The sequence below is a fragment of the Ambystoma mexicanum genome, chromosome 7q (assembly GCF_040938575.1).
Source record: "Ambystoma mexicanum isolate Mex_15411 chromosome 7q, UKY_AmexF1_1, whole genome shotgun sequence".
In the NCBI taxonomy this organism is placed as follows: domain Eukaryota; kingdom Metazoa; phylum Chordata; class Amphibia; order Caudata; family Ambystomatidae; genus Ambystoma; species Ambystoma mexicanum.
The window spans coordinates 851,091,763-851,112,691 of record NC_090941.1 but is presented as its reverse complement, the minus strand read 5'-3'; the positions used below and the strand labels follow the sequence as shown (position 1 = coordinate 851,112,691).

Here is a 20,929-nt window from a genome sequence, read left to right as displayed (position 1 = left end):
GGAAAGGTCCAGAGATTTACTCTGCGCACCAAACCAGGTTTGGTCCCTTTGTTTGTTTTGTCTTTGGTAGGATTTACTGGTGATTTACAGCGTGTCTAGCAGGGCAGGAAGTAAGGGAGGTGCCTGAACAGCCCGTGCTTGGTCTCCTTGGTTACAGGAATGCACCCAAAGGTGATTGGCTGGTTGGCTGTCCTCTGAGGACAGCCACCCTGCTGTGAGTGACAATTAGGCTGGGCATGAATGGGTGGAACATGCATAAAAGGCGAGGTCTTTTGCTTGGAAGGCAGAGTTGACCACTGGACGAAGGAATCCGAAAAAGAACTTGGAAGAGACGCTTGCTGCAACTCCTGGACAGTTTGTTTTCCCAATGAAATCCTGCTGCAGTGCTGAAGCTCCGAATTCGCCTCGACTAGAGAAGCCCTGAAAAGGAAGACTTCTCCCCTTGGGTTGGTGAGAGCAATCGACCCCAAGACTAATTCATCTGGAAATCCTCTTGCAGCTGGCTGTACTTTCATTGCTGCTGCAGGAACTGAGTGCCAGGGAGAGGAAAACCACAATCTAGTGTCTCGTCGTTAAGTCAGACCTGAGCTCCAGGAAGATCCTCCACACTCCCATGAAGGATTGACCGAGCCAGAGCCACCTCAGTGCTGGACCCCAGATGCGAGGTAAGTCCATAAAGGTATCTGAGAACCACAGTGGTGCTATTTGCGAGAAGCTGAAACCGATAAGTGTTGCCGATCTGAAGTTTGCCCACTGCTGCCGGCCACCTTCAAACCGTAGTGCAGGAGTCCCCAGACATCCTCCCTCTTGTCCCCACGACTGAGGCCCAGGAACAACAGGATCTGCACGCTGCAACAGGAACAGAAGCCAGCTGGGACAAATTTCTTCAGACCTAAGGTACTGTACAACTAAGGGGTACTTGCTGTGTAGCTTTGCTAGTTCTCAGTTGAGACTTGCTTTGGCTGCCCCTTGCAGAGTTGCTTGCAGCTTTGCCCATCACAAGCCTCCCAGCGTGTGGCCCACCAGTGATTTCTTTTTCAACAAAAACTGTGCAAGACTTCTTACTTACCTTCAAGAAGAACTCCATGTTAGGGAGAATTCTCAAAAATCAGGTTTGGTCTAAAAAATGTGCTAATTCCCCCCAGCTCTTTTGCTAAACTTTGGGACTTTGAACCTTTGAAATGAATTTGTTTTCAGTGTTTGTTTCTTTCTGGTTATGGAGTGTAACCAACTCCATAGGCATCATCTTTTACAATTGTCACACTGCACCTTCAGTGCAATGACACACGGATGTCTTTCAGATTTCCCAAGGTTTAAATACCTTCTCTGGCATCAACTACTGTTTCCCAGAACAGTTGAATGAAATTGACTTCACTTAGTCCTGTAAAAATCTAGACCCAGCACATTCTATCTTATAATAGAATGCTGGAGGGGTTACCTAGTATCCCCTGTGTCTAGTTACTCATGTAGCATTCACATGTTAGCCTTTCCTCTCAGAATGGCTGGTGGCAGTGGTTTTGCAATGAACTACCATGATTTACCCTGACTGTGAACTGTTTGCAGCTCTGGTAACGTTAAATCGCAGGAGCCATGTTTTTCAAAATGGCGCTGAGCCATCAATGTTAAAATGGTTCCCGGTTTTCTTTTTTTGCCATTTCTTTGTGGAAAGGTCCTTCTTGAGTTTTCCTCTGTGCGCCAAATCAGGTTTGGTCTTTGTTCATTCGCCTTAGGTGGGCCTCAGGAGTGAAACCCGCCTCTGGCTCCAGAGTGTCTGGGGTAGGCAGGAAGTGAGGGAGGTGCCCTGTGCTTAGTATCCTAGGAGACCCAAATGCACTCTGTGGTCATTACATTACATTTCATTTTTTATGCGCACTATTGATCCTTGGGCATAAAGGCGCAGACAACATAGAAGACATACAGCACAGATGAGGACAGGCTTAGAGATAGAAGATCATCAGACTCCTCGACAAATTTGTTCCACTAACCCCTGACGTATGAGGCCTCACCAATGGAGGCATCCTTCTAATCAGTCGGTCAGACGAATAGGAAAGTCTTGAATTCCTTTTTGAAAGATACGAGAGAGGAGTGACTTCTCAAGCTTAAAGGAAGATTGTTCCACAGCGAGGGGGCCTTCACCTTGAATGCTCCCTTTTCCGCCTTAGTAGTTTTACATATTGGCTGTATGATTTGATTAGAGAGATGAGATCTAACATTACTATTTGAGATTATGTATTGTTGTAGATACTCTGGCATTACCTGAGACTGGCATTTGAAGACTATAACCAAGACTCTAAAATGAATCCTGGCTTCAATCGGTAGCCAGTGTAATGAGCGTCAGACTTCCAAGGCATAGTCATGTAACTGGGGCCAAAGAACAACTCTGCAGGTAGCCCAGAATTGGGCGGTCAATCTGTGCAGCTCTCTTTGGTTAATGCCCAGCAGGAGGCTGCAACAATAGTCCAATTTTGCTCCTATAATTGCCCTGGCTATGGTCTCGGCACTTTCCTGCGAAATCATGGGCCTCAGATGAGCCAAAAGTCTTATATAATAGACTATCCTTGCCACCACTGATGAGACATGAGCTTTCATGCTTAATGTCGAGTCCAGAATTACACCCAAAATGTTCGTTTTAGATAAGGGAGTAATGTCCTCCCCCAATTTGAAGGTGCTATAGTCTTGACTTAGCTTGCTGATCGCCTTAGGACAGCCGACTATCATCAGCTCAGTCTTACTGCGATTGAGAGCCAAGAAGTTATTCAACATCCATTTTTCAATGAGGGCAAAAACTCTGTTCACCTCCGCCTCATCCTTTTTGTGATGTCCTGATAACTTAATTACACATTGGGTGTCGTCTGCATAATTGGAGAACATGACCCCCTCCTCCTGTAACATAAAGAAGAAAGGGGCCATGAACAGATTGTACAGACAAGGGGACAAGCTTGCCCCTTGTGGAACCCCATAGAGAACGGAAAGTGGGCTAGCTTCAGCGGTGGCCGAGCAGACTCTGCTTGTTCTGTTCTCCAAAAAAGAGGCGATCCACAGGGCTGCTGATTCTGAGAGATTAGCCACCTCCTGTAGCCTTGGAATTAAGATAGAGTGCTCGACTAAATAAAAAGCCGCTGAATGATCTAATGAGATTATCAGTGATAGTCCACTTCTATCCATTTCCCCCATTAGTTTTCAGTTCCAAGAGAGGTTTCCGTCCCATATTTCTTCCTAAAATCCGACTGATTAGGATGGAGGATATCATGCCGGTCTAAATGCTCTGCAAGTTGACTATAGGCAACTCTATCCAGAATATTAAGTAAGAAGGGAGTGTTGGAAATAGGTCGGAAATTTAACGGATTATCCATAGGCAGTCCCGGTTTTTTTAAGATGGGGGGTGACTATGGTTGCTTTTAATTCGTTTGGAACACTGCTTGCCTTAAAAGAGGCATTTACAAAGTTATAAACTGCATTAATGAGCTGCGGTGGACATGTTTTTATGATCATAGAGGAGCAGGCATCGCCTCTACATTGCGATGGTTTCATATGCTCTGATTTTTACCAGCTCACTTTCTGTGATTGAATGAAAGTTGAAATGGGGGACTGACGGGTCACGCTTGAAACCTTCAGTTACAGCCCCCCCATAATCATCATTGGTTGGCTCCCTTTTTTCAAGCATGGTTGCCCTAATTTTGTAGAGTTTATTATGTAAACCATTTTGTATCTGTTGACACCATTCCGTGTCCGTTTTAACTAGGGAATCCGGAGAGACCAGAGTAGTTTCCTGTTCCTTTAATATCTTAAAGATTTCCCTTGTGTTAGATTTAGCTTTGCTTATCCGGCCGTTATGGAAGTCTTTTTTTTTGTATCCAAAATCAACTTTTTAAAACCACGCACAGAGTTCTTATACTTAGCCAATGACTCTGCGTGATGCTCCTTTTTCCAAGCAAAGTAAGCTTTACTAACCTCAGCTTTTTTAGTTGTAAGGTCATCCGTGAACCAAGCCTTACTTTTATGCTCATTGAGCTTAATCTTTTTCAATTTGAGGGGAGCTAGCTTGTTGGAGATACCCGCCAGGTTATCTGTCAGTACTTTTGCCATATCTTGTGGAGACATCTCCGTATGAAAGTTTACTAAGCTGTCTTTTAGCAAAGGCTCTATGTTAGCCAATGTGATCTTCTTTTGACTCCGTATTTCCAAATGAAGTGGCATAATTGGCAGCATAATAGGAAAAGGCGTGTCCAACGTAAAGTGCACAAACGAATGGTCAGACCAGGGGCACAGACTTGCGCCAATATTCTTGCTGTTAACATTATGAGTGCATAACCCGTCTAAAGTGTGACCAGATGCATGTGTGGGGGGCGTACATTAGTTGAGAAAATCCCAAATTATCCAAGGCTTGTTTGAAGTCAGTCGCCAGGCGATCTGAGTCGACACCCAGCCAGTAATTAAAATCCCCTAAAAGAATGAATTTGGAAGTAGGTTTGAGTTGTGGTAAAATGAGCTGTGCGCCTCAGCTAGCTGCAAGGTGCACGAAGGTGTGCGATATACAAGTAAGAAATTTAGTGTAGACTCAGCATTTATTCCTATCTTGAGATGTAATGCTTCGGTGCCCTCTAAGGAAAAACCTGGAGATTCCCAAACCGAAAGAGAATCCTTAACAATTATCGCTACTTCCCATCCACCCCCACCCCCTCACCCCCACCCCCCCTCGTCCTTCCTCTGTCCTTTGGATGGCAGTCGACCACTGGACGAAGGAACCAAAGAAGAGCTTGAAGAGGACGGCTGCTGCAACTCCTGGACCGTTGGTTTTCCCGGTGAGGCCCTGCTGCAGGTCCGAATCACCAAGTTTGCATCGCCAGAGAAGCCCTGCAAGGAAGACTTCTCCCTTTTGAGTTGGTGGGACCAATCAACTCCCAAGTAAGCCACCTGGACACCCATCTCGGAGCTGGTTGCATTTCCTCAGAGTGCTGCAGGAAACTGTAGCCAGGGAGAGGGACACCAGATTGTGTGAGTTGCTTGTAAGCTGGCCGAAAGCTTTTGGAAGATCCTTCAGACTCCCGCGAAGCAGGACTGACCAAGCCTGCCCCCCCCTCCTCTCCCTCAGTTGAGTGCTGGACCTCAGATGTGAGGAAAGTCCACCTTGACAGCCAGGAACCACGCTTATTGCCATTTGCTGTACCGCAAGGAGCTGAAACGCTAAACAGCCACTGAAAGTAAAGTTTGCCAGCTTTGACTGTGCCAGTACAGTGCAGGAGTCCCCGGTTCCTCACACTTGTCCCAACGCCCAAGAACAGTGAGATCTGCAGAGCTGTACAGGAACAGAAGTCTTCAGCTGCATCTTTTTCTTCTTTACTAAGGTACTGTAAAACTATGCTAAGAGAACTTGCTTCTTGCTGTGAAAGTGCTTGTAACTTCTGCAACTCGCAAGTCTAATCCCATTGTGGCCCTACATTTGATTCTTCTTCTCAGAGTCCTAAGGACTTGTGCAAAGACTTTTCCATTTACTTTGTGCTGCATCCTATACAAAGACCTCGGTCTATTGACTTTTGCTTAGCCTATTGAATGGAATTACTCTTCTAAGAGCCATCTGACAATATTTGCTTTGTTTATGACTAATTGTATTTCTTGTGTTCTAATATCTTTTGCCTTCTACTTACTTTTTAAAGAGTATTCTGTAAGCCAACAGTAAGGTATTAATGTCCTCAGCACCCTTGTTACTGAAGTCACCTGTGGGTGTAGGTTGTCTGTGGGCCATCCCAAAAGGGCCTTGTCTGATCCAGAAACTCAGTACAGTATTGAAGTATATTTGTGTGTTACTATTCTATTGCTCCCTTCTGAAGAAGGCTTTATAACTGATAAATAATTGTTTATGCAAGAAACCTTGAGTATGAGTTTATTTGAATACCTGTAACTCTTAATCTTTGTAACTCCACTACAGCTCACATTTCCCCTCTTGAGAGAAGCCTGGCTGCTCAACACGCTACCAAAACTGTGTAGTACAAGCTTATACCAAAGGCAGAGTTGCCTATACCTGTAGTCATAGTTGTTTGTAGTGTTCGCAGAGGGTACTGTAGAAGGACCTTTCCACAAAGAAATGGCATAAAAAGAAAACCGACCTGTTTTTAGCAATGGTGGATGGGCGCCATCTTGAAAAACATGGCTCCCGTGAATTAACGTTACCTGAGCTACAAATAGTTTGCGGTCGGGGGAAAAATCATGGTAGTTGTAAAACCACTGCCACTAGCCATTATGAGAGGAAAGGGTAACATTTGACTGTTACGTGAGTAACTAGACATGGGGGGGATACTAAGTAGCCTCTCTGTTGGGCATAATTGTATGCTAGACCCTCTGGGACCACTACATACAATTAGAACTACAGGTGTAAGCAAAACCAACCTTTGGTATAAGTCTGTAGTACAGTTTTTGGTAGCAAGCTGAGCAGCCAGGCTTATCTGAAGAGGGAATATGAGCAGTAAAAGAGGTTACACAGGTCTTACAAAGTGGTTCAAGTAGACATACACAAGGTCTCTTTGTAAAACATTTATTACGGTCATTTAGAAAACATTCACTAGAAGGAGGCAACTTAATATCATACAGAAATATACTTCAATACAAACCAATATGTTTCGGAGTAAATCGGGCTCCCCTGAAATAGGAGCAAAATGGCATTTCAGGTAATTTAAATAGGAGGGAAAAGGCACAAGTTAATAGACTAGATCACAAATACTTCTTTTTGGCAGTGCAAATAGTTTTAGTTCACTAGAGGACCCTATTCAGTTCAATAGGCCTAGGCCAAAGTCGATGGACTAGTGGCTTGGATAGGAAAGAGCAGTTCTTGTAGTAAACAGTAAAGTCTTTGCTAACGTTCTAAGCAGTAGTTTGTACGAAAAAGAATCATATGTTGGGTCACAAGTTGATTAGGCCTGCAAGTTGGGAAAGTTCCACAAACTTTCACTGCGAGAGTTAAGTTCTCTCAATCGGGTCGGCACAGTACCTTAATATGAAGAAAAGATGCAGCTGAAGACGTTGGTTCCTGGCAGTTCCTGCAGATCTCGCTGTTCTGAGCCTCAGTCTTGGGGACACGAGGGAGGACGTCGGGGGGGACTCCTGCACTGTATGGGATCGTCAGAAAAAGCTGACAAAATGGAGTAGCTGTTCAAGCACGCAAGCTGGTGTCCTTCCCTCTGGTTAATCCTAACCAGCTTCGAGAATGGTATGCAAGTGGCTTACAAGTTGATTGGTCCCACCAACTCGAAGGAAGAGGTCATCCTTGAAGGGGCTTCTCTGTCGAAAGGAGCTTTGGCGATTTGGACCTGCAGCAGGGTTTCACTGGGCAAACCAACGGTCTAGGAGTTGCAGCAGTCGTCCACTTCCAGCTCGTCTTCGGTTCTTTCGTTCCAGTGGTCGACTGTTTTCCAGTCAAAGAGACTCACCTTCTAAACAGTCCATTCATTCCAGCCTAGCTGCCACTCACCCAGCAGGGTGGCTGACCTTGCCAGACAGTCAGCCAATCACGCCAGAGTGCTTTTGGGTCTTCTAGGAGATTAAGCTAAGCACAGCAGTTTTGGGCACCTCCCTCACTTCCTGTCCACCCATGACACTCAGGCGCCAGAGGCGGACTTCAGTCCTAAAGCCCGGCAAGAAAGGCATGGAAACAAAGGGACTAAACCTGGTTTGTCGCGCAGTGACAAACACTAGAAGGACCTTTCCAAAAAGAAATGGTGGAAAAAGACCAGGACCCGTTTAAACAAAGGGTCTTAAGGCACCATTTTGAAAAACATGGCTCCCGCGATTTTTAGCTACTGGTGTTCGCGGTCGGGAAAAATCATGGTAGTTTGTTCTAAAAAAAAACTGCCACCAGCCATTTCGATAGAAAAGGGTAGCATTTGACTGCTACATGAGTTTCTAGACACAGGGGATACTAGGTAAACCCTCCAGCACTCTATAGGAAGTTAGTGTGTGCTGGGTCTAGGAATCTAAAAAAATACTAGTAAAGTCAATTTCACTTAACATTCTCTGGGGAACAGTAGTTCATCCCAGAGAAGGTATTTAAACCTTTTGGGAAGTCTAAAAGACATCCCTTTGTCACTGCACTGAAGGTGTTGTGTAACACACATGAAACGATGATGCCTATGGAGTTGTCTAAAACCGCATAATCAAAGAACACAAGAGTAAAACATGAAATACATGAAAGAGTCGGGGGGGGGGGGGGGGGAGCACTCGCACTCTTTCCAGGAAAAAAAAAAGTCCTCAAAATCCAGCAAAGTTGCTGGGTCTCTAAGGTGAAGGGAATTGGCACATTTTTGAGAATTCTCTCCGACAGTCACTCTTCCAACTTGTGTAATACATGCTTATGCCAAAGTTTGGGTTAACTATTACCAAGAGGCAAGGCTGGTGCAGTCTCCCACAGGGTACTGCATACAATTTTGCCTAACACTGTTACTGTCCTAGTTCATGAAGTCACCTCAGGGTGTAGGAAGTGTATATGAAGCATCTCTAAAGAGTATCTACATGCTTTGCCTTGATTCTGAAGTATTTTGAAATTTATTTTTATTGTTGCACATTGCCCTTATTAAAGAATGCCCTTATTAAAGAATGCTTATTTAATACTGACCGTTAAATAAATAATTATTTTACTAGAAAACCTTGATTGCTAGTGTTATTTGGATACTTATAATGGTGAATTTCGATGCTACAGCTCACATTTACCTCTCTTGAGATCAGTCTGGCTGCTCAGTCGCTCTACCAACTTGTGTAGTACAGACCACCAATAAGTGGGTTACTGAATACCAAGAGGACAAAGCTGTTGTACTCTCCCACAGGGTTACTGCATCAATTCTTGCAAAACATGCATAACTGAGTCTGTGAATACAGTCTGGTAGAAAATGGCACGATGGTTGGTAGAACACATCCACCCTCACCAGCCATACCTATGGGGTTGTTTGTGACTAAAAAGTGACAGGGGCAGTGAGAAGGGGGATACTGGGTATTTTTATTTTATTTATTTGCATTGGTATAGCGTGCTTGCAGCCCACGGGCATCGAGGCGCTGTTGCAAGACGTTTGTAGGAAAATTTGATTAGGTGGATACAGGTGACCGAAGTGATCTCTTTAGGTATAGGTGCCATACAGGTAGGTGTCTTTGCAAGACAAGTAGGTAATTACATACATGAAAAGTGAGCCAACAATAGTATTACAGCAGAACATACACGAGTAGCCAAGCAGTTTAGACAAAAAGCTTGGTTTTGATGGCTTTACGGAATGCATGGTGGGACTCGATCATTCTTAGGTAGGATGGAAGGGCGTTCCAGTGTGATGCATCCATTGTGGGGAAGCTTGAACCCCCAGCGCGCAATTTTAATGTCTTGGGAGTGATGACCATGTTTGAGTACCCCTTTCTGAGAGGTCTTGTGGGTGTGTGTTTAACGATTCTTTGAGCAAGGTAAGGTGGAGCCAGGTCATGTAGGCATTTATGGGTCAGCGAGAGTGTCTTGAAGACGACCCTCTCTTTGACTGGGAGCCAGTGAGCCTGCTTCCTCACCTCAGAGATGTGGTCTTTCCTGGAGGTGCCCGTGGCAGCCTTAAGGGTGTTATTTTGCACCAGTTGGAGCTTGGCTAGGTGTTTGCAGGAAGTCCCTACGAGGAGGGCATTGCAGTAATCAAGCCTTGAGCCAATTATTACCCTCGCTATGGTGGTAAGGCAGTTCTGGCGGGAAAGGAAGGGTCTGACCGCGTTAAGGACTTTGGAGTAGTAAGTCGAGGAGGAGGCAACGGCGTTAACCTGTTTGTCCATGGTCTGATCCGAGTCTAGGTAGACTCCAAGCGTCTTGACATTGTTGGATACCTTGTTGGGATTGTTGTCGATGGTGAAAGACACGTACTGCTGATCAAGATTGCCCAAAGTGGTGGGTGAACCAATCGGGAGGATTTAAGTTTTTTTTCCCCTATTGAGGCACAGACAATTATCCGCCATCCAAGATTGGATTGTGGAGTATATAGTGGTGAGGGTGATCATGTCCTCTTTGTAATTGCCGGTGAGTGGGATAAGCACGTCTGTCCTCTGCATAGTTGGTATACGAGATGCACAGGGACTCGAGGATACTAAACGGAGGTCTCGTGAAGAGGTTGTATAGGGTTGGCGCAATGCAGGAGCCTTGACGGACTCCACATTTTGAGGCTACGGATGGCACAGGCTGAGTCAGAGAAGACTTTTCATAGCCCTCTCTTGAAGAAAGGAAGTGATCCAGGCACAGGCTTTGGGGGAGAAGTTGGCTGCAGTGGCGAGGTGGCGGCAAAGGGTGTTATGCTCCACCAAATCAAAGGCGGCTGACAAGTCAAGGAGGAATAGGAGCGCAGGTTTGCCCGAGTCTCTAAGATTGTCCATTTGGTTCTTTAGGTCAAGAAGGGCCGTTTCAGTACCATGTCGTGGGCAGAAGCCAGACTGCCGCAGGCCAAGGAGATGGTTATCTTCCAGACATTTTTTGGACTTGCTGGTAGGCTGCTTTGTCCAAGATTTTCAGGAGGAAATGGACAGTAGTGATGGGCCTATAGTTCCCTGTGACCGTTGGGTCAATGGAAGGTTTTTTTTTAAGGAGCGGGCGAACCCAAGCTTCTTTGAGATCCTTGGGGACGTGGCCAGACTTGAAGGAGGTGTTGCTAAAGGGCCTTATGAAGGGTACGAGGAGGTTGACTGAGTCTTAAATCAGTTGGGCCGGGCAAACATCGCCCTTACAATTGGAGGTTTTGATGGATGTTAGCAAAGCCATGACTTCAAGTTCTGTCATTTCTTTGAAGTCAAAAGGGGTGGCCGAGTTAGACTTGGTGACCACAGGCTGGTCGCTGTGCAAGTTGGCTATGAGACTAAGGGCTTTTTGATGGCCCTGAATTTTGGTTTGGAGAGTTTTCAGTTTGTCTAGCATAGCCGACTGAATGCTGTTACATCAGTTTTCGTCCTTACGGAGAGTTGGCGGGGGAGAGTGGAAGGCTTTTCTAGCTCTCTAAAAATTGTGAAGATTTCGTTAGATCCCGATTTAGCATCATTAATCCTAGAGTTAAAGGATGCAGCTTTGGCTAGGATGATGTTGGCTTTGTAGGTTTTAGAAATGGCTATGAAGGCACTCCGGGTAGCATCCGAAGGGTTGGCTTTCCAGGAAGAGTGCTAACCTTTTTTTAGTGCGTTCGTCAAGCAATTCCTTCGAGAACAAGGCGTTGGAGTGTTTGACTCTTTTCCGCTTTCTTGTGGGATTGTGGGGCTATAGCGTCAACAGCTTGGGAGATGTCTTTGAAGGTGTTGGCTAGAATTGCAGGGTTATCGGAGAAAGGGGCCTGCAATGCAGGCACCATTAGAAAGGGTGCAATGTTTACAGCAGTGAGCTGACGAGAGCTCCTTGCGAGGGCTGCTGGACAGGGGGCAGTAGGTTTAGAGGAGCCTTTTTTAGATGGGTTGAATTGAATATAATGGTGATCAGACCATGGTAAAGGTATCTCCCTAGCACTCCACATAGGGTGTTGTGTGATAAAATCTCATAGGATACAGTTTTAGGAGGGACAGAAAATGTCCCTCTATCCTTGGTCGTTATTAAGGACAGTCAAAGAATCTCAAAGGAGGATCGGACATGGGGTGCTGTGTGCTGCAAAAGTTAAACACAGATGCCTTAAGAGATCTGGAGGAAAGCAGACTCCATAGAAAATGGTAAAACACAGAGAACAGAGTTCCAAATGTCAGAGCCCTTAAGAATGAATAAGGGGGGGGGGGCTCTCCTCATTCAGGATAGAAAGAAAAGGTTTCAGAAGTCCAGCAACATGGCGAGGGGATTAAGCCTAAAACTGATACATCTTCCCTAGGGGATTTTAGAAAGTGTCCTAACTGGGTACAATTAAATTGTTTGGTGTTCTTTTGTCCCATGTTATGTGACCCCCAAACCTTTTGCTTTTTCCTGAATAATTTTCTAGAGCTTGCATTATTTTTTTGGTAGTTGGGAAATCGTGTTCCCACTGCAACCCTTTTGAATGTGGTACTTTTTAGTGAGATTGTCCTTAAGCTCTGTTCTCCGTGTTTAGGTGAAGCTTCCTGAAGTGGGTACTGTTAAAGAGCCTGTTGAGCCGATTATCACTATGTGGTGGTGTATCAGAGCAGCCAAGCTTAACCCTCAGTAGGTGGTGTTGGGGTTAGTTACCAGGTACAGAACACTATTTTCATGAATACCCAATGAGAGCATGTCCACTTACTAGTTTAATAAAATATATAAATAAAATCAGGCACGAAATGCCTTCCTATGCTCCTGACCAAATTAACTTTGTAAAAATAAAAGGGTTCCACAATTTAACAGGGCAGTAAAAGCATTTTAAGAAGTTTGCTTTATTTGTTAGGTGCTAGTAGGGTGGGCCGTAGGCAAACGGGCACCAGAAATTGCAGTCCCTAGAAGATGGGTATGGACAATACAAATCACCGGGCCTAGAATGTGCTAGCTATACAGCCCAAAAGGAGTTATCAAAATAGGTAGGTTTTACGTTTTTTTTTTTTTTTTTTTTTCTCAAAGGTATCCAGGCACATGCAACTTCTGAGATCAAGGGCCATAGTTCAGAAGGAGCCTTTGCAAGAAGGTGTGGGGGGAGTAGAAGAGACAAAGGAGACCAGTTGTACGAGTTTGTGGCAGTTTTTGATGGAAAAGTATTCCCTTTTGCAACAGTGTCCCACAGAGTTCTTTCTGTAGTGCCAGGCACAGAGAACACCCATAATGAGAAAGAGGGGACTTGGCAAGAGCACCAGAGATTTAGGATACCAATATTCTGTGTTCTCAAAAGCAGTTGTGCAGAAGCAGTGTGGCCGTTTCTGGAGGCAGTCGAAAAAATGAACCAAGAACTTTATAATTGACCAAGTTCTCTTGCACTGATATCCATAGAAACTGATCAGTGCCCTCAGAACAGATGAGCTAAGCAAGTTAAGTGGAGCAAAAAGGCTTTACTTAACTCCAAATGTCAGGGAAGGGTCCAAAACAGTAGCAAAAAGAAAGCTACTGATATCTCATGGAGGGAATGCAGCAAAAAGTATAATCTTTTGGCAAGATTCCTCCTTGGCTCAGTGGGTGACTGTGTTCACTTGAATTTTGCTGGCAAGACCGTCATGGGCCATTCATTTATTTTGCTGTTTTTCCCTTTGTGCCCCTTGCCCCTGTCATTTCTCCCTCTCAGCCCGCCCACCACCCTGTTTGGCTTTCCATTCTTTCATTACTGACCTTCCCAGGGCAGCCCTCTGCCTGGCAGCCCATGTGGCTAAGGGCCCCAAGGCAAAGGGCGGCTCCCATAGAGGCGGCACCTGGCTGCATCTACAGGTGTCCGCAGGGGAAGCCAAATGCCAGCTGTCAACCAGTAGCGACTAAAAGGTAGGAGTGGGTCTGGTTAGGCCTAGAACTTCACCCTACCCTGCAAACGTGTTCATATGGCAGACTCTCAAACTTCCTGCTTCTAAAACTGCACTTGGAAAGTATTTAAAATTGCATTTGAAACCTAGGCCTTTTCCCCTCGATTTAGGACTCTCAAACATGGGTGTTTTTCTCCTGTTTCTAACATTGCATTGTGAAAGTAGTTCCATTCCTTGGCTTTGACTCCGGCAAAGCAATCGTCTCGCTGACATTTCTACCCCTATCTTTAGTGCCTGTTGCCTTGTCCACTTGTCGCGTCTATTTGCTCCCTTCTGTGTCCTTCTCTAGTGTCCTCCCCTATCCACTCCCTTCCTCTGCTCTCCTCAACCTACCTACTCTGTGGTGCTCTCTCTCCTATCTTTTCTAACTGCTTCTCTATCACCTATCCTGCCCTCCTCACTACATCTGGTAGGAAGAAGTTTAAAAAGGATATCCTGGTCTCCAACCCAGGCCTCCCTATCGCTGACACCTATGCCAGTGCCTCCTTCAGGCAAACTTTCATCGACATCCTCGTTGTCATTCCCTCGTCAGACCTATGGACTCTACATATGATCTCTGTGCTCTCTCACTTCTTTTGCTCTCCCAGTAATGGTGGCACCCGGTGGGAGGCCCTCCTGGCCTCCTTCCACTCCTCTAAGGTCATCATTAATATTTACGTGAATGGTACTGTCTTGGTCCAAGGCCTGCAAACCAACCTTCTCTTTGATAGATGCTTCTCGTGCCTCATCAATTTCTCTATTCTCCTGCTGTCCCCTCTCTCCCCCTCCACGGCTTCCTCTCCTCTCCCTGCTGTCTCCTCCTTGGCTACCTCGCCTCTTTCCTCTTCTGCCCCTCTCCCCCGTTGCTTCTTCTACACCTCTGAAGGGCGTACCTCTGATTTGTACCCCTCCCCAGAAGTCTCAAGGATGGCAACCTTCTCCATCTTGCTACTCTAAACTCTTGCTTGGCTGTCAAACACTCCGCTGACATCTGCTGCCTCGTGGAGGAACGTGACCTCAATGTCCTCGGGCTCACAGAGACATGGTTCACAGCCAGTTCTGTTATAAGCTTTGACACTCTCCTCCCTAATGGTTACCAGATCCCCTCTGCGCCTAGATCCAACCGTTCTTGAGGGGGTGTAGCCCTGATCTTCGCCAAGTGGTTTCCTGCCTCTGTCATTCCTATGCAGGCCTACTCCTCTTTCGAATGCCTAGTCTGCAGGCTCTCTCTCCTGGCCATTTCCTTACTGTGGCTACCATCTGTCGGCCACATGGTCCGATCTCCTCCTTCCTCTCTGAGTGGGCTGACCTCTCCTCCTCACGGCTGGCCTCAACTAATCAACTCCTCCTTCTTGGAGACTTCAACATCCACCTGGAGGCCTCCTGTCCTTCTACTGGACTCATTCATGACCTCTGACTCTCTATTCTCCCCTCTGGCCCGACTCACTCCGCAGGGCACACTCTGGATGCTCTGATCTCCTCAGGCCTTCTCCTTTCTATCCCTCTCGCCACTCCTCTCTCCTGGAGTGATCACTTTCTCCTTTACTCCCACCTCACCCTCTCTACCCTTCAGGCCAAGCCAACTTCAGCACTGCCACCCATCTTCTCAGTTATCTGACCCATGAAGCGGGTTTCAGTTGAGGTTTTCGCCGCCACTTTCTCACCACCCCCTCCACCCATGGCTGACTCACACCCAGACTTAGCCCTTTCCATGCTCCGCTATGCTAAATATGATACTCTCGATGTGCTTGGCCCTGTCATGAGGATCCGCTTGAAGCCCAAAGCCAAGTGCAACTCTAAGTATGACTCAGACCTAGTCATCCTTAAACGAGAGTACATGGTGGCTGAGGAAATGGCGTGCTTACGGGTACATCCTGTGAAAAACTGGCCTGCCGCCTGCTCCAAAGGCAATACCGGCTCTCTGTCCGCACCATGAAGAGAGCCCACATCCAAGCCCGTGGCAAATAACAACTCGGCCAAACTCTTTAATATCTGCTAGGAGCTGGCCAATCCTGCTGCAGTCTCTACCCCTCTTGTCCCCTGCCAGGCCCTCTACAGCCCAGGCTTCTCATTTCATCTCTAAAACTCGGGACATCCTGTCCTCTCTTCCTCTGGCCCACCTCCCTCTGTTCCCTGCTTTCCCTCTGGCCCTTCTTGGGCCACTTCTCCCTCCTTCTCTGCCTTTCCCTAGTTCTTCGCAGATAAGGTTCAAGTCTGATCTATGAAAGTCTTGTCCAAAACCATCAAGGACCACATCGACTCTCTGGCTCCTGCCCTGGCTGACTTCTGCAACCACTCCTTCGCCACTGGAGTCTTCCCATCCCCCCTGAAGCACTCCTTGTGCACACTCTTAAGAAGCCCTCTGCTGACCCTTCCTGCCCTGCGAACGATCACCCAATCTCCATCACTCCTTTCCTTGGCAAACTCAAGGAAAAGCTGGCTAGTTCTCCCAGCTTAACCGTCATTCCGATTCTGTTGGTTGTCTGCATGACCATCGGTCTGGGTTCAGAGCTGCCAGAAGCACGGAAACTGCTCTCCTGAACACCCGTGAAAACCTGTCCTCAAACCTAGATTCCAACACCCCCCTGCGTCCTCATCATACTTGATCTCTCTTCCAACTTTGACACAGTCAACCATGCCATCCTGCTCAACCGTCTCTGTGATAACCTGGGTATCACTGATCAGGCCCTGGCTTGGCTGACTTCTTTCCTCTACGATTGACCCTCGCAGGTCCAACATGGGTCCCTCCTCTCCTCCATCCTTCTCTACCTGTGGTGTTCCTCAGGGGTCTAACCTCTCTCCCTGGATGTTCAACCAATACCTGGCACTTCTTGCCTTTCCGCATTGACGTTCTCTGACCCAACTTTCAGTGCTATGCGGATGACACTCAACTCATTTTCAGGCTCCCCTCTGCTACCTCTTCTCCCACCTCTTCTCCCTTTCCCATCTGACTGTCTACCATCCCGAAGTGGTGTACCGCCAATGATCTCTGCCTTAAGGCCAGTAAGACCAATGTTCTCCTCATCGGCACACCTACCCCCACCTTTCCCATCACTCTATGGCCGGCCTCTCTTGGCCCTCTTCCTGCTCCCACCTGTGAGGCTAAAAACCTCAGGGTCATCTTCGACTCCACACTTTTCTTCTCACCTCACATCTCTTAGAAGTCACGCTACCAGCTGCACCTCCTTAGAGGTATTCTTCCTTTCCTCTGCTCGAAGACAATCTTGACCCAGGCACACTTGTCAAGGAGTATAACAAAATTATGCTAACCACACTTTTGCACCCTTCAAACTTAGACCTAGCAAGCCTAAAGCGCATCTGAACAAATGGTTCACACCGCAACTCAAAGACCTCAGACACCTAAAGAGGAGCTGTGAAACTACATGGAGGCTTCTCCCATCTACAGCTAATAAAACTTAACTTACCGAAATCTCATCCCACTACAAAAAGGAAATCTTCCTAGCCAAACGCAATTTCTACAACAAACGCATCTCTAGTGCTAACCTTGGCACTAAAGAACTGTTCTCCATCCTTAAGGAACTTGAATCCCCGATCATCACCCCCGATATCTGTACCAAGGACAAAACATGGTGCTCTGACATACAACATGCCCTCTCCAATAAGGTCACTACCCTTCAAAATAAAATATCCCCAAAAAGAAATCCCTTTACCGCCCTCCTAACCACATTACCCCGAACGACCCCTCAAAGGAAATACTGGCTAACCTGACCCCCCCACCCCCCCCCCCGATTCAATTTCACAAAAATGTCTTTCCTCGAGGCAGAGAAAGTAATTCTTTCACTCAAGCCTTTCTGCCAGGGAGACCTTTGCCCTGCTCAGCTCATAAAAGACACTGCATGAGATCTTGCCCCCTTCATAGCCAAACTTATTAATGCCTCATTTGCATATGGCACCGTCCCATCCGATCTCAAACGATCCTGGGTGCTCCCCCTACTAAAAAACAAATGCTAGATCCACTCATACCCACTACCGCCCCATTACAACAGTACCCTTCCTGCTCAAGATCCTAGATAAAGTTAAATATCTCCAAATTCAAAAATATCTGAAACATCATAAACTCCTAGGAGCACGTCAATTGGGCTTCCATCTCAACATGGAACTGAGACCGCCCTCGTCGATTTGAAGGCACAGGTCGACGGGCTGAGAGACCAGGGGAAAAAACAGTCCTCCTCTTACTTCTAGACCTCTCAGCTGCATTCGACCTTGTAGTTCGCAAGGTCCTATTCAGACACCTGGACTCAGCTGCCCACTTTTCTAAAGATGCTGTAACATGGATGGAGTCCTTCTTAAGCGACAGAACCATGAGGGTTTGTTCTCCCACCGCAGCAGCAGACCCCATTCCTATCACTTGTGGTGTGTCCCAAGGGTTCTGTGTCTCCGCCACTCTATACAGCATATTTACCAAGCCCCTCTTCGATGATCTGGACCTTCTTGGTATCACCTACACTTACTATGCAGATAATACCCACATTCTCCTCCCACTTTCCCAGGATTACGAGAAGGATTTGGCCTTGGTGAATAGGGTGTATCTCATAATCCAGGCATGGATGGCTACTCATGGTCTATACCTGAACGATGACAAAACGGAGCTTATCATTCTGGGTACCCACACTAACCTGATAAAACTAGGACAGAACTACTCATCTTACGTCATTGATGGCAATCTTATCAAGGTGGCTAAGGAGGTAAAAACTCTGGCTTTCTACCTCGACTCTACCCTCTTCCTTAGCTAAACAAGTAAACGCCACAGCCTACACATGTAAGCTGATTAGAACTGGCCAACCCTTTCTCTCGGATGCATCACCCTGGCAAGAGCCCTGATCCTATCTAGGCTCGACTATTGCAATGCACTATACATTGGTGCCAACAAATCTATCATCCAAAAGATCCAAATCCATCAAAATAATGCCCCAAGAGCGGCTCTTGGCGTGCCCAAAAGATCACATATCTCGGTGATAAGACTCCAAAATAATTGGCTCTGTACCCTTAACAAGATTCAATTAAAAACAGCATCCCTGACACACAAGGCTTTGAACAATGCTGCCCCCAGCTATCTCATGAACAGATTTCAAAGAAGAACTTCCATTAGACCTTTGAGACTCATCAATACCAACCGCATCACCATCCCCAGATTCAAGCTCTCTAAGGTTGGCGAAACGGCTTCCACGTCAAAGCTGCCCAATTATGGAACTCCTTACCACACCACATCAGAGAAGATCAATCCTATCAAAAGTTCAGAGTAAGCTACATCAACTGCCTTGAGTCGAACGACCTCTAAATGTCCGTATTTACGTATCCTTAGTCTGGACTATATTCCTGCACCACTGCACCCTTCCTGTATATTTGCCAGTACCTGCATATTTTATTTTTATGTACTATGCCTCTGATTTTTGCCTAAACTGTAATTATTTGTATATGTTTATTCTACGGTGTTTTTTTTTTTTTGTGTTCCACTTCCGCATTACCGTGCCTACATTGTATTGTCAATTGTGTAACCTGTTAATTAAGCTTCGCATTATCTGTAATTGCTGAGCCCTGATGCTCCTGGGTCTGGTGCGCATTATAAATAAACTCTCCTCCTCCCCCCTCCCCCCAGAAGCTCACTGTCTCCAGAGCTTTGGTTCTCTGCAGGCTTGACAACTGCAACAGCCTCTTTCTTAATCTGCCTGCTTATACTCTCCGTCCTCTGCAACTTATCCAAAACAGGACTTTGAGACTTGTCCTTGGCCTCAGGGATCGTATCTCTCCAGGACTGAAATCTCTGCACTGGCTCCCAGTGGCGGCGAGGATTATGTTCAAAACCCTCTGCATTGTCCACAAGGCCTTCTGGGGCCTCCATACCTCCAACTCTCTCTTGCTAAACATCTTCCTTCTCGAGCTCTCCGCTCATCCGCCTGCAACTCCCTCTGAGTTAGTCGCTTCTCCAAGCAGCGAGTTGGTGGTAGATTTTTCTTCTGCTGGGGCCTCCCTCTGGAACAGCCTCCTTGCCTCTTTGAAACTTGAGGAACCATCTCTGGTTCCGGAAGCATCTCAAGACCTTCCTCGTTTCTTCTGTCCCCTCCCCCCCACCCTTTCCCCTGTTGATCTCCTTTCTAAATCTGCACCGGTTACCTGGCTACCATCTGATCTCGGACCCAGGTCCCAGCCCAGCCAGTTGCACACCTGCGCTACCCCCTTGGCAACCTTTGCACTCGGGACTGTTTCTGTACCCCTACAGCCCCTACCAGCACTTGACACCTGATGTCTGCACTTACCCTTGCACTGCCACCAACTGGCCGCACTTTTATTTAATGTCTTTATTTCACTGTTACCCTATGTACTGCACTGGCCCCTGCCCTCCACCCCCTTTCGTCCCCCCCTGCACTTGCGCAATCTTAGTCACCTGGCCTAGTTGGATTGTTGTCTCCATCTCCCCTCTGTTTCCTCTCCCTTGCCTCATCACGCCTTGAAACATTTGTCTATATGCGTGTTAAAAATTCCACATCATATCATGCTGGTCAGACTCTTGTATCGTGATACGTAGCCCTGATCCTCAAAGTCTAAGCCTTAGTGCTCTGCTTCGTTACTGAGTTTTGTTAGATGTTTGGGTGGAAAAAACTTTGCAGGCCCACTCGGCTGCCTTCATAGAACCATACACCAGCAGTGGCTCTGAAAAACAACACATTGGTAGACTGTGTACATTGCTACATATTTATCTCTCACTTCTTTATCTATTTGTTTTCCAGAAGTGAAAGGAGAAATGGTTTTGCAGTTGGAACCAGAGCCTTTGCCAGCCCCATCTGTAGGAACGGAAGATGAGGAGTTGGATATCTCCTTGGACCCCAACCATGTGGTGCAGACTGAGCTACCAGGAGATGAGAGTGAGGCACTTGCCCAACCCGTTAGGGCCACAGGTTTGTTATGTAAAGGATTATGCAACATTTTGTCATTTAGAAATATCTGTTGGGGAGAATTCTCAGAAATGTGCCATTTCCCTTCTACCTTAGCGACCCCCAGCTTTTTTGCTGGACTTTAGAACTTTTTATCTCTCATGTATTTATGTGATTTATTCTGTTTCTTTTAACTTTGGAGTCTGACAAACTCCATGGGCATTATCTTTACATTGTGACACACAGACCCTTCAGTGCAGTGGCACAGGGAAGTCTTAGATTTCCTTCTCTTGGTTAAACTACTGTTTCCAAGAGGGTGCATTCCTGTAACCAAGGGGATTAAGCACAGGGGGTTTCTGGCACCTCCCTCACTTCCTGCCCCTGCCAGAAATACTGCAGCCAGAGGCGGGCTTCACGCGTGAATCCCGCCAAAGACAAAACAAACGAAGGGACCCAACCTGGTTTGATGTGCAGAGTAAATCTCAAGAAGGACATTTCCACAAAGAAACGGTGAAAAAAGAAGACCAGGGCCATTTTGGCAAAAATGGCACCCTTGGGTGCTTGACTGCAGCTGCGAAGGCAGCCCGCGGTAAAAGCACACCACGGTAGTTGAAAGTAAACCACTGCCATCAGCCATTCATCGAGGAAAGGGT

General features: G+C 46.6%; 1 protein-coding gene across 4 annotated transcripts in view; it reads left to right on the top strand.

Moving 5' to 3' along the window:
• The window catches only part of CEP295 (centrosomal protein 295), a 721,329-nt gene that overhangs the window by 146,593 nt on the left and 553,807 nt on the right, over positions 1-20,929 (top strand). For all 4 annotated transcript variants that reach the window (XM_069639287.1, XM_069639289.1, XM_069639288.1 and 1 more), the window contains exon 12: positions 20,133-20,300. In XM_069639287.1, the coding sequence (XP_069495388.1) occupies positions 20,133-20,300 (168 nt within the window). The remainder of the gene's footprint in view (positions 1-20,132; positions 20,301-20,929) is intronic.